The sequence below is a fragment of the Patella vulgata genome, chromosome 3 (genome assembly GCF_932274485.2).
Source record: "Patella vulgata chromosome 3, xgPatVulg1.2, whole genome shotgun sequence".
NCBI classification, from domain to species: domain Eukaryota; kingdom Metazoa; phylum Mollusca; class Gastropoda; family Patellidae; genus Patella; species Patella vulgata.
Genome location: NC_065881.2, coordinates 51,536,026 through 51,549,547, shown reverse-complemented (window position 1 = coordinate 51,549,547; position 13,522 = coordinate 51,536,026). Strand labels below are relative to the sequence as shown.

The 13,522-nt window shown below is 29.7% G+C and overlaps 1 protein-coding gene across 2 annotated transcripts in view; it reads left to right on the top strand.

Moving 5' to 3' along the window:
- Nucleotides 1-55: 55 nt before the first annotated feature.
- LOC126815601 (AT-rich interactive domain-containing protein 5B) overlaps nt 56-13,522 on the top strand; it is a 40,278-nt gene continuing 26,811 nt past the window's right edge. Inside the window, exons 1-2 of one of the 2 annotated variants that reach the window (XM_050541318.1) lie at nt 56-185; nt 410-664. In XM_050541318.1, coding sequence (XP_050397275.1) covers nt 165-185; nt 410-664 — 276 coding nt within the window. In that variant the 5' untranslated portion in view covers nt 56-164. Of the gene's footprint in view, nt 186-409; nt 665-7,970; nt 8,073-13,522 lie in introns of those variants that run through there. The other variant, XM_050541319.2, reaches the window with a different exon arrangement.

The following is a 13,522-nucleotide window of genomic DNA, read 5'->3' as shown; positions in this document are numbered from 1 at the left end:
AATTTAATTCATAGTTTTTGCAAAGAGAGAAGATAGATAAAATAATGAATAAATTATGTTAATGACAGAGACTTCAATGCGTGACGTCACTAATTAGGCCCAAATATAAAAGTCTTGAGAGTTGTTCTAATATCGATGTCGATAATAATCTTGTTTTTGTAGGAATGGAAGCCCAAAAGGTCGAGGTAAATATTCTTTTATATATTATCTAAATTTTGTACAAATATTTTGAGCTTATTTCTTCAATTATGTATAAAACATGAAATGTAAGTGGCAAGTATTATTGAATACAGTGACCTATTTCTCCAATAATCTGTTCGCTGTACCATTGCAACTCAGCATGCCGATGTACTTAGCTATTCAATTTATAACAATTATTACTTTTTGATAGAACATGCATTCTTTTCAGTTTGCAGGCTCACCTTGTGGACAACATGGAACATACACATTTTTTAAATCATTCAAATTTAAAGTTGATGGCAAAGAAAATAATTTAGCAATTGGAGAATTTTTCTTCATGAAAATATCTAAAGAGATACCATTATGTATTGGAGAACTTCAACTGTTATGGGAGGACGCCAATTCAAGTCATCAACTTACAAGTATAAGACTTTACTTTTTACCAGAAAATACACCAGAGGGTAGAGATGAATATCACGGAGAGGTAAGCTTTTTATTTTTATACACAAATTTATATTTGAAATCTTTATATAACTTTGATATACTTAATTACATTTTAATTAGTCGAATAATCAGATTTCTTGACTGATCATCATGAATGTTTTTGATGCTTGACATTTAAACAAACTTGTCTTGCAATTTTCTTTTCTTTTTTTTTTTTTAAAAAAAAAACCCTATTGATTTCTTTTTAAAAAGAAGAAAAAAAAGCTTTCAAACCAGCAGAAAGAATCCATTCAAATTTACACACCAGGCTATTTTAGAATGTTTACGGCAATGCTCCATGCTAAATTGTTATTGAAATTTTTATTAACACTGAACTATGAAATATGTATTCTGAATTTAAAATAAGCAGGCTATATGATGCTATTATATTTTACTTCAATAAATTTATATTTTCAATATCCCGAGGTGAGGAAAAATCAAATGTAAAATTTAAAAAAATTAATCAGCAGGTTACCATAAAAAGTTGGTGAAAAGTATTTTGATATCAATTCATTGTTTTACAAATGTGATTCTTTATTAAGGGAGATGAAAGATTAAATTTTTAAAGCATTCATTGCACAATGTGCTTTGAAAGCAGAACTTCCATTATTGATTATGGTATAATTGAAACATACAATTTTAACAGAAGTGGTTCTAAAATTAGTAACAAGTGTTGTGTTTTGCTTCAGTGCACATAATTGACTAAACTTACATAGTTACTAGTAATGCCTATTTATATTTTCCACAGTTATTTTATTTGCTTATGAGGTTTCAGCAGAATTCATTAATAAATACTGTACAAAATGCAGATTTATTTTTCTGTATTAATCTGTTCAGTTTGAGCCAGCTGAATGCCACATATGATGTGAATCAATATTTTTGTAAGTTATGTTATCTGGTTGTGCTAGCTAGCAGTGTGCATAAATTATGTTAATATTAGTAGATAGACCGGTTTCACCTTAACTATATTTTACAGCAGGCTACAAAAATAAACTTTTAACCCAGTCTAATATTGACACATTTAAAAGGTTATATGGTATTCAAATCATTTTTATTAGGCTGCTGTGTGTGGTTTTTTTTTTTCAGTTTTCTTAGCTGTCCTTTATAATGGAAAATGTTAAATGTAATTGTATAGTTAACTGTTACAGCTATAAAGTATAATTATATAGATTTTGAATATCAATACTTAAATTTTATAATTTATTTGAAGATTTAAAAAAAAAAAATGCTTAATGGGTTTAAAAGTTTTATATTGTGTATTGTGCAATCCAATTTTTAAATGGAGTAGCTCTTGATGTCTTTTTTTTTAGTGTCATTTAATGAATACAAAGTTTTTTTCTTTTAAAAAATATCCAATGATAATGTTATATGATTATGAATTTGCATCGTCTTCAGTTGTTTTTTTATATAGTTTATGTAATTGAGAGGGCTAAATTGCAAGCTGAACATAAGTCTTGTTTTTATTTCTTTTAAATAATAAAGAAAATCTAAAGATCTGAAACCTGATGATTCACTACTTAAGCTCTGATTGTGTTACTGACAAATTTTGTACATAAATGCGGGCCATGTACTTTGTTGTAAGGACATATTTATTTGAAATAGTTCCTTTGAAAGTTTGAAATATTGACTTAAAAGAACTGCAGACATTTATGATGTAATTTTGTATTTCTAGTCTTCTATGATTATTTGTCAAAAAAAAGCCCTTTTAATAAAATTGTAATAAAAGTTTAATTTAAAGTTGAACTTAAGAAGAAGCGACAGAGAGATTAGTTTGTAGGCCCACTAAATATATTTATATAATCTTAAACCTGTGTTATCACTTGATAACAATAGGGGTCACCTCTCATAGCAAAACTAAAATTGGTTTGCTATCTTGAACACAAACACAGGTTACAATTTCACATGTTTAATCAATTGTTCAGCCATTCTTTTGTATAAAAAGAAGCTCTTTGGGTTTTTTTCCTTTTTCTGGAAAATTTCTCATATTTGATTTGTGGTTCTCTTAATTAATTTGACACAAAACAAAAGCATCCCAAGAAACAATTTTCACAGAGTTATTTGTTATGAAATACATGCCTTTCAAATTAATATTAAAATATGATTATAAATTTGCTTGAATATTTTAGAGAGATAATTAAGGTACTACATATAATTTCAAAAGTTGTTTTATATTGTAAGAATCCAGTGTTATAGAAATGTGACAAGCATATTTATGAGGGCTTTAATTTTACATAAACTAAAGACTGAGGGATCAACTGACCCATCACACTAGCTTTGTTGACACTGGGCCATCTAGGCCAAACAAAGTAAAATCTCCCAGAAAGGATTGGGATAAGATTTGTGTAATTTCTTACTTAAATTAAAGTCTGTGTGCGTCATTTGCATTTTTCAGAAAATATTAAACTTTCCATCGCTTAGTCCACAATAAAATATACTCATGTTTATTATTTGAGAATTTTAAATAAAATTATGAAAACAGGATTGAAACATTAATAGTAGATAATCTCCAGGCTTTGAATCAATGAGAAATAAAAAGATGTCCATCAAAAGGTTTTTGCAAAGATTATAGTCGGCACTAGCTTGTTTGGACCTTATCCTGCTGCTATTGTGTGGGTAGAGATCCCGAATGTTTTCGATTCTTCATTTCTTTGTAAATACTGAACGGAATTGAACCGTTTTTGGACTAGCATTTCTTTTAGAGAGATTCAACTTTAACAACATTGTATTTCACAATGGATTTCTCAATCCCTCAAATGATGTTCAGAGACATTATAGATTTCTTTGACAAAATAGAAATCAACCAAATGTAAACTATGTGTAATCATGTCTTTAATCCAAATAAATTTTTTATTAATTGATTAGTCATAAAAAGAGAGGAAAAAGTTTTTTAATATCTTATATTTTAGACTGTGAAATTGAACTGTACTATTGGACCAGTTTATTGTAATTTTCGCATGAAATGATGACTACAATCCATCACTAATCATGTCTAATGCCCATTAATGGAAACTACAAAGGCAGAAATATATTGATGGCTTTGCTCATTAAGTCAGATGTACTACAATTGTATGTGCATAAAACAAAATTTATTTCCTGTACTATTTCCATACAATTAATCTGTTAATTAAATCCATAGCAAATATTGAAATTATAAATGTTTTTAGTTATTTATTTTATTTTTTTCTGAAATGAAAACTTTTAAAATTTAAAACCTCCATTATTTGCACAGATGAGTAATAAATATGGTTTTGATAAGACCTATCAGCTTATTTATGGAATCAAATGTTTTAATTAATATCCAAATATAAAGTGGCTTTAGATCAATAAATGAACCTGTAGACGAACAATGATGATTTACATCTACCAAATTTATTTAAGCCACCATCATCTTCAATAGAAGGCTTGATCTCGCTTTAACTATGTACATCTTATCAAGGCCTTCACGTAATACGCTGAATATTTCGGCACTAATTTCGATTGGGTACAAGCCCAACTTGTGAGCCGATCAGATTCCTCGATCGTCGCGAATACCAAGTCTTGCACTTTCAAACTAAAATGTCTACCTGTGATAATCGAGTTGCAAAGTTCAAGTTTCGTTCAATGTCAAGGTTTCCGTGGAGGTCACTATGTCGCAACCTCTGATTGGACACTACAGTTCACGTGTCTGTAGATAACGTAGCTATAAGTTCGGGAAATATGAAGTAATCTAGCAATGTCCAGATGTTGTAAAACTCACAGTCGTTGCTTCAGGAACATGAGCTACCATAAAACTTGTACAGCGATAGAGGAAAATAATTGGAAATTAAGAGCTGTGTTTTGATCATATTTCTATTTAAATATAATTTCATATAGATGTGTTTATGCAAGTATAATTGCCAAGACAACTACATAATACTCTTTTTTTAGACTAACTGAAAAAGCTTGTGTGTTATATTTCCATATATTTCCTATTAAAAACTATGAGAATAAAACAGTATTCAAGTAATATTTAATAAAGCATCTAAAATCAATATGCATGAAATTGTTTTTCAATTATAATACAAGTCCTGCTTTAACTTTTTTAAACTAAATTTATATACATGTAGGATGATATACACCTCTGTTTTGAATTTTTCGTTCTTGCCTGATATAAACTTGTTTTTAATGATACATTTGAGGCAATATTCTGTTTTGTTTGATTGTGAGCTTGTCTGATAATGGCATGCACAAACCCATAAAATCTATTGATTCTCAGTTAAATAAGAATAGTCAGTCTATACATATTTATCTGTGCTGCAATTACCTTTTGGTAAATATTGCTAAATTCTATTGAAAATTCAATTATTTAAATGTTATGTACCCTTGTTCACAAGAAGTTACAGAAATGACTAAATTAACTAATTGGTATTAAGATGAAAAATACCATGCAATTAATTAAGCAGTTATTTGGGGGATTTATTATTTTTATAAACACCCCTTTTAGCAGTTTACATTTGGAAAAAATATACTGTTTAGTGGAAATTTTACTTTGTATATGGGTGAAAAAAATGACAAAAGTGCTCTAAACCTCTATATGACCCCAATAGACTGACTATTTTGGCAACCATTCCCAAATGGCACAATACTTTTTCACTTTTTTGGGGGGATACTTAAAGGAATTGTTTTTTGGAGATTTCTCTTTAAGTTATGTTTACTTAATGTAGGTCATGTGAATTTAGAATCAGAATAACACTGATTTTTATTTAATATATTGACACCAATCTGATTAAAATCAGATCTCAATTATGTTTCAGTTTATTTTTTATTTTGTACTGCATTAACATCTGGAATATTTTCTTTGTAAATAGTATTTAGGCAGTTTATTGACCAATCAATTTATCCTTATTGGTATGCAGGTTCTTCATTTTGTGGTGTATTATGGGGGACTTTAAAACCAAAGCATATGAGAGTGTATGACTAGTTGATGTATTGGTAGACCAGATGATGTCATTGGTAGACTATGGTTTTAACTAATATAGAGTATGTTAGAATACAATGTAGTTGAAAAATAAATGGAATCCAGCTTGATTTTAATCTAAATTAATTAGGGTGAATTTAATTTGTGAATTTTTATCCAATGATAATTCATTGTGCATAATTGGTTTATGTAAAGATAATATTGGCAATATATTCTTGTAATAGAATGTATAATTACTGCCAGCTAATAGAGTTCTGTGTTCTGGTTTCAGATAAAACTGACATAGATAATATGTATAGAGTATAGGATTTTAAGATAAATGTTAAGAACAGCTGGCTCAGTTTGAACATTTACTTCAGTATTATAGTTACTTCAGGTCTTCTGAACTACAAACATTTTTTCCACATTTGTGACATATATCGTCAATTTTTAATAAAACTATTTTATATTTATTTAAATAGATATTATTTTTATCTTAAGAAAATGAAATTGTTGTAGTCAAATAATTACAGTAAAATGCTAGACATGAAATATTTCATATTAAAATGATGTAGTTTTGTAGTGTTTGAAAACTATTATTTTGTACCATATGAAGTACAATAAGTATGTGCTATATGAGCATCAATACACATTTTTAGACCATACACATTCAACGGTACTTTTATTCCAAAAGATTTTGGTCCAAAAATTATTAAAATCGATCAATTCTAATTAAATAAGCCAATATATCAGACCACCATCTTTACGTGCCTTGAGACAACTGTGAATGATCAGGCTTTATTTTACCTTTGATTGGCATTTGAAATAAAGTTTTATGTTTGTATAACATACACATAGAACCTAAAAAGTTATCCATTCATTTTTGTTTAGCTGATGTAATAAGCTGTGTTATTTTAGTGGTACATGTATTAGTATAAATTATTCAATACATGATAAATCTAACCCTACATTAAGTCTAATATAATTGATAAACATGATTTCCTTTTGACATTTTCATGGGCATTTATATAAGGCTTAGGACTACTAACTCTGATATACTTGATAATCATTATTATGATAAATGAATATAGGAAAAATTTGACTAATCACATTTTATTTATTAGCCTGTATACAATGATGATGTCATGTAACCACGTCGGAAATCTACAGTCATTTATAAATTGTTAACACAAGTGAACAAAGAATTGTGCTATATTCAGAATTTGATAAAGTGGCTTTTGTACGTGTTATTTTATCTACATTATATAATACACAGCATTAGAAGCCCCACATGTGATAGTAATATTTATGTTGTCATGTCTTTACTACATTTAGATGCTAAAAGTATCATACAAAGCACCAGTTTCTTTTTAGCTTAATTTTTGTTTTAGAGAAAACGACAAGATAACCAAATAAGAAAACACCCCTCTTTTTAACCGTTTAGTACTTGACTGCTTGAAACTTCTGCTACTCTAGTGTTTTAAATTGCATGTATCACATGCATAACTGCAAATTATTTAAGGATCACATACTAGTTCTGTGACTTGGGCGGTCTAGGGAGAAATAATTTCAAGTAGTTTCAAGAGAGAGAGAAATGGGGTTTAACGTCCACTCGACACAAACTAGGTCATTTTGGGACTAACATGTTTTTTCAATTTTATTTCAATAATTCGCTTGGGTGTCAGGGGTCTTTAGCAGTGGGAAGAAACCGGAGGACCCGGAGAAAACCCACGAGGTTGGACAGGCGACCCAACTCCTTGTCACATACAGCCGGGGAATCGAAACCAGTTGAGTCAATGACAGACCTTATGATGCAGTGCGCACATGCTAACCATTCGGGCACCCAACCCCCCAGGTAGTTTTCGAGCAGAAATGAAATGAAATGTGGTTTAATGTGTTAATTTTGGGCAGTTTCAAACATGACTAACAAATCTCAACTGGACATGAATTTTCTCAATCCTCTTAAAAAAAACCCACTGTTTTGCTGTAATATGGTTCTCGTATATGGCAGGCTATTACCATGCCACTGACCCTACAATACGAATTCCAATCAATGTGAACACAGACTATTATCTGAAGTAGTTCAGGTAAATCAATATGAACATTACATGTAACCCTTAAGTTTACATGTAGATTATACAAAATTAATTTGTGTCACCTTCTATAGTTGAAGCTTACATGAAAGCTTTGTTTACCAATACAATAGTTTTCAGTTGAAAATGACCTCATTTTGTATTATATTCCAACAATAGCAAAACTAATCTCTAACTCACTGTCAACTAGAAACATCAAAGTAAACAAAAATAGACTGCATACATGTAGTAATTTACATATTATACAACACCCTAAATAATACAAAATTAGGGAGATGGCAAAATATGGATATTTCTGCTTGATATTCCAGACTGTGTCATATTTAGAAATTATTATGGAAATTCAAAATGTATAATTTGGGTTTGATGATAGTTATGTGATGCTGGTGTCTGTTAAAAAGGTAGAGAAAGAACTTTAATCTATTAGTTATATAGGCCCTTCTAGGAGACAGATAAAAGTTATTTTTCTAATGATTGATTCCATTCTTTAAGAAAATAATAAATGGCCTGACATGATCCAATACAAAGCATGTAAATAAATTTATACATGTTGCTTATTGCCGCAATATAAATTACTGGTGGGAATTTATATTTTTGATGTCATTAATATCTTCTTAAATAGAGGTTTGGATTACTTTACTTATTTAAAAGCATTATCCACTATGGAAAAATAGAAAAAATTGAAATCTTGAAGAAAGGTGAACATTTTTGAGAGATAGTTTTAAAAAAGAGATCTAAAAGAAATCTAATATCTAGTCCCCCTCTCCCCTTTTTTCATCCTTGATATTGTGACTGGATAATCTGTACTTCATTGACCAGCAGATGTTATTTGAATATCAAGACGCTCAGTGCTGGAGACAGAGGGATTCGTAGAGTATTTTACTGCCACAAGATTATTTTTCTTGCACTAAATGTATTAAATGGTAGCCAACCATGTGAAACATCCAATATTTCACTATGTACTTATGTATTTATAATTCTAACTACCAGTATTATAGTAGGCTAACAATGGTTATTGTAAAGAAAATAGAACTAGTAAATTCCTACAGATTGTACCTAACCTAGTCACAAAAAAATACACATTTGCTTCTAATTGAGCTTGCATGTAAATTTAATCTGTCTCAAAAGAACCTATTAAGATTGTGTGTATATATAGATGATACTGAAGTGAAATAAAATGGTAATGAAGACAGAGCTGATATTGAATTGTGACTACATCCTTGACATCTGTATGTAATTGACAAATCTACATCCATATAAACAATATAAGTTTCTTATTTCAATAAAACTTGTGCACAGGGGTCTCTAGAAGTTTAAGGAAAGCATTCTTTCTGTGTATATATATATATAAATGACAGAAGTCAAAGTAATAATGAACTCCTTATTTAGGCTGTCTGTTATTGTTGTTTTTGACATGCATATATTGTAATTGGTCAATACTTTACATATTGAATAAATGGCACTGGCAGATCTTCAAAGATATCCTTTTGGGGCCAAAGAATGTCATTTTTCAGCAAATTTTCAAGCAAATCATGATTTCAGGTAATTTCAGAAGAATTTTACATATGTGCGGATAATTTGGAACAAATTTGCAGATGTCCTGATAATAAATGGGTCTCATGGATCTATGCTAATTGGAATCTGAGATATTAAATTCATGTTTGAAAATTCTTTTTTTTTAAAAATGGCCGAATTAAATATTGAAGTCTGAATTAATATTATTAAACGAAGAAGATAAGTGATTATAAGACTAGGAGTAGATTACAGTCACTCTATAAATAGACTTGATTATATCTTCCTTATCTGTTTGTTTCTAATACTCAACCCCCAGTGTCATTTACCAATCTTCTTTAGAGTAGATTTCATTTCATATAGCCAGGGTATACATAAACTTGAGACAAAACTGCCAGCTACATGTACATGAAGTATTTTCGAAATGTACGTTTATTACATTTTTTCACTTTCACCAAGAAAATAAATGTAGCTTAATTTATTCAAAATATTCTTAGACTCGCCTTTCACCGAAAATTATAGTGATCATCTACTTTTTAGTATATTTTACATGAGGGTTTGTTAAACATCTTTAGAAGCAATTTCATAGGAAGTAACCATGACGTCATATAAAAAAAGTGTTAATCAAGGCACAATTGTCCAAAGAGCAAGCCTAACAAGTTTAATGTAAATTGTAGCAACTGCAAAAGTGCGCCCCCAAGAAGAGGAAGGATATTACCAATTGTATGCAACCGGTTCCTGGTTTAAAATATGTACAAATTATAATATAGAACTTACATGTAAAATGCCTTAAGCAGCCACAGTGGCTAAGTGAGTAAGGTGCTTGCTCACTTACCATGTCACAGGATCAATCCCTGTGTTGGCAGAGAAAGTTCCTCTGCATTTTCAAGTCTGGTTTCCCATTCCTGGCAAGGAATGGCATCCAGTTGTGCGAATTGGATAAAAATTTGCACTTGTATTTGTTTCAAAGAAAGCAGGGGACATGTCTTTGGTGCACCTCTTCTAGAAATTAAAATATTTGGTAAAATAATTGCGCCCAAACCACCGACAAATACAGTAATAAAATGAGTTCACAGGTCTGTGTCTGTCTTACTGCCATACTGCCACACTTTTTGGAACACATTAACTCTGCTTCTAATTGAGCTACATTTTAAAACTTGCTTTAGATGTTCATTAGGTATATGCCTTGACTGAGTTTAATGATGAGCATTTTCTGCATAGGCCTCACTTTTAGCTTGTTTTTTTTTTACATATATTGCTAAATAACACACAGTCATGTTATACTCGCATAAACATGATAAACATGATTAAGAAATAAATTTCTTCATGCATTGTCATGAATAACAAGAGAATATTTATATATCCAAAGTTCACAAATAAAGATGAATTATCATACATGCTAAAAATACTTATTAATCTAGGGCTGCATTTAACATTGTGTATGTGTATGGCTTACATATTTAACATTGAATTATGGATTGTGTTTGGGAAGCTATATAATAATATTATCATAGGCATAAGATATTTCTTGGAATTAAATTGATAAAGAAAACCTTTGCCCAGTGTTACATTTGGTTATTATATAATTCAAGTTAAATTTAAATGTTGAATTAATTTGATACCACACAACTTCTAAATATTTGTTAAATTTAAAAAAAAAAGAATATATTTATATTTATTCCTGTTAACAAATTTGAAATAAATGTGAAAAATTAAATATATTGTGATTTAGATTGCTGTACTCAGGTATGTATCTGTGATGTATAGACAGATATTTTATAACCAACATTATATCAGAATTTTGTTCAAACAAAATAATTGTGATTTAGCTATTGATATTGATTTTTTAGAATTTGCTAAACTAACTCTATGATCTTTATATAGGCATTATTTTGAATGTATATTTGTATTTTTATTTATTTTATATATATTACAAAAAACAGGATTAATATAGGATGTATAAAGGATAAAGGAAATATAATAATGATGCAGATAATGTATGGTCATGTCATTGAGAGAGCAGGGAAGGAGAAAAGCAATGAAGATTATGACTTGTATTAGAGAATTAAGGCAGACTGCTATAATATAAATTAAGCCTGTAGTGGACCAGAAATTCACATCCTATCACAGCATATTGATTTTTTGAACCCAATCAATACAAAAGGAAAGGACATTGACTAATTTATGCTAATTTAACTTTGAGAAATTGTATTTTCAACAAAATATTCAGATATTTAGTTACATGTAACCTCGATATGTTATTCAATTTCCATTTTATTATCTAGGAGTCTTAGCACAATGGGTGTACGTACATTATTCTGATACATCCTTCATCTTGGAGATGATTTCCTATTTGTGTAATTCAATAAATAATGAATGAATTTCCTGGGGGCATGTCAATAATGAAAATTATCCTTCAAACAGTCATTTGTAGACATATTTCCACTGAGTGAATTATTCAAGTAAAAATAATAAAACTATACTTGAGTATAGACAATGTGTTATATTATTAATTGATAAACAACATTTTTAGTTCAATTTTAAGCCTATGTGTTTTTATTTTTAACTAAATATAATACAATAATAATCTGTTTTATTGAAATTACTTGACATTATTTTTAAAAAAGAGTGTTAGTGTTTATTTTTTAAGGCTAACAACAATCTGTTTACTTGGGTATCAAGTGTAAATATCTGTTTGAATGCCAGCATTTTCAACCTAGTGGGATTGTCAGACGTCTTTCTCAACCTTATCATTTACATTCCTCTGTTTTCTTTTTTTCTACCCTAAAATCAACACCAATCTAAATTAGAGCTACATTTTGTTTATAAGCTGAAGGCTTATTCATATCTTTAGTAAATAACTGTCAATGAAATCTTGAAAACAAAGCTCAATTATTTAGCAAGAGGAAAGTCACAGACATTGAATTTAATAGAAAATTTATGATTTATGAAATATTCTACATATTCTATTTATTGGAATACAACAACAGTCTTAATATATGTATCCTAGCGGGCGGAAACCTTGTCAAAAATAAGTGATTAAATCTTATTACGGTACATTTAATCATGAATAATCTAAAATAGTGTGATGAGGTTGAAAGATATCAAGTTCTGCTGTTCAATGCCTGTCTTGTTATATGCCATTTATCTATTACTGGTTAAAAGCTTGACTTTCTCATTATGGATAACTGGTGACCATACTTTTGAAATGTATTATTGTATCTGTTTGTTAGAAACAAAGAAAATATGTAATTTTAATTTCACACCTATATTGAATTTTAATTTTCTAAAGCAAATTCTTTTTGAGCTCAGTATCATATTCTTTATTCTTATCAGTATATTAATCTGTCCATATAATAAATATAATAATGATGGAGAGTCCAAATCACTCGGGGAGTCACGGTGGCTAAGTGGGTAAGATGCTGGCTCGCTAGTCTGGAGGTCGCGTGTTCGAGAAAGTTCTTCAGGATTTTCCGATATGGTTTCCCCTTGTCAGTGATGCAGGAAAGAGGGCCTGACAAGGACAGCTGTCTAGTCGTTTGGATGGGAAGAAAAACTGAGGTCCTGTGTATACATTGGCATGCACGTAAACGATCCCTTGGTCATAGTGCCACTGCCCGGGCAAAATTTCACTCATAGCACACTGTATGGCGTATGCCCGTCTTCATTAGCCCAGTTGGAGCAGAAAAGCAGGACGTTTAATCCCATTTCATTTCATTTCATTTTCAAATCACTTGAGTCCAGATATTGATAAATTGTCTTTGTTAATGGCAAGAATAATAAATGATGCATACTTAACCATGAAAAATCAGTTCACAATTTAGCGTGTTTACTGTAACCATCATTCTCAGTGGAAATTGATGATTTATTGTAATATTTCACTTCCCCAATTAATATCGTTTATCTAGCATCTTATTTCATTACATTGTCTTCTGACATTGTATTTTTCATCTTTACTGTTCATAAATGTGTTATGTCATAAAATAATATCTTATCATCTTTCAAAATTTATGTTATTTCACATTATTTAAGTCTGATTCAATACATTTCACAGTTTTTTTGCATGTAATACAAATTCTGTTTAAGGTTATTTCTTTACACCTTTTTCATTTTTCTTAAAAAGTTGTTATCTAATTAATGTTTTGGGAACCTAGATTGATTGTTTTTCATGTAGTAAAGTTTGAATTCTTTTGGCCAAAAAATTAAGGAAAAACAAGTTAGCTAATGGAGAGGTTACCTTTTATATTATTTGTGTCTATTGAAGGCAGGTATTCCTCCCAAATATACAAACTATCTGCCAAATCTAACAAAGTAAATAGTTATTATCAGTTACTGAGTG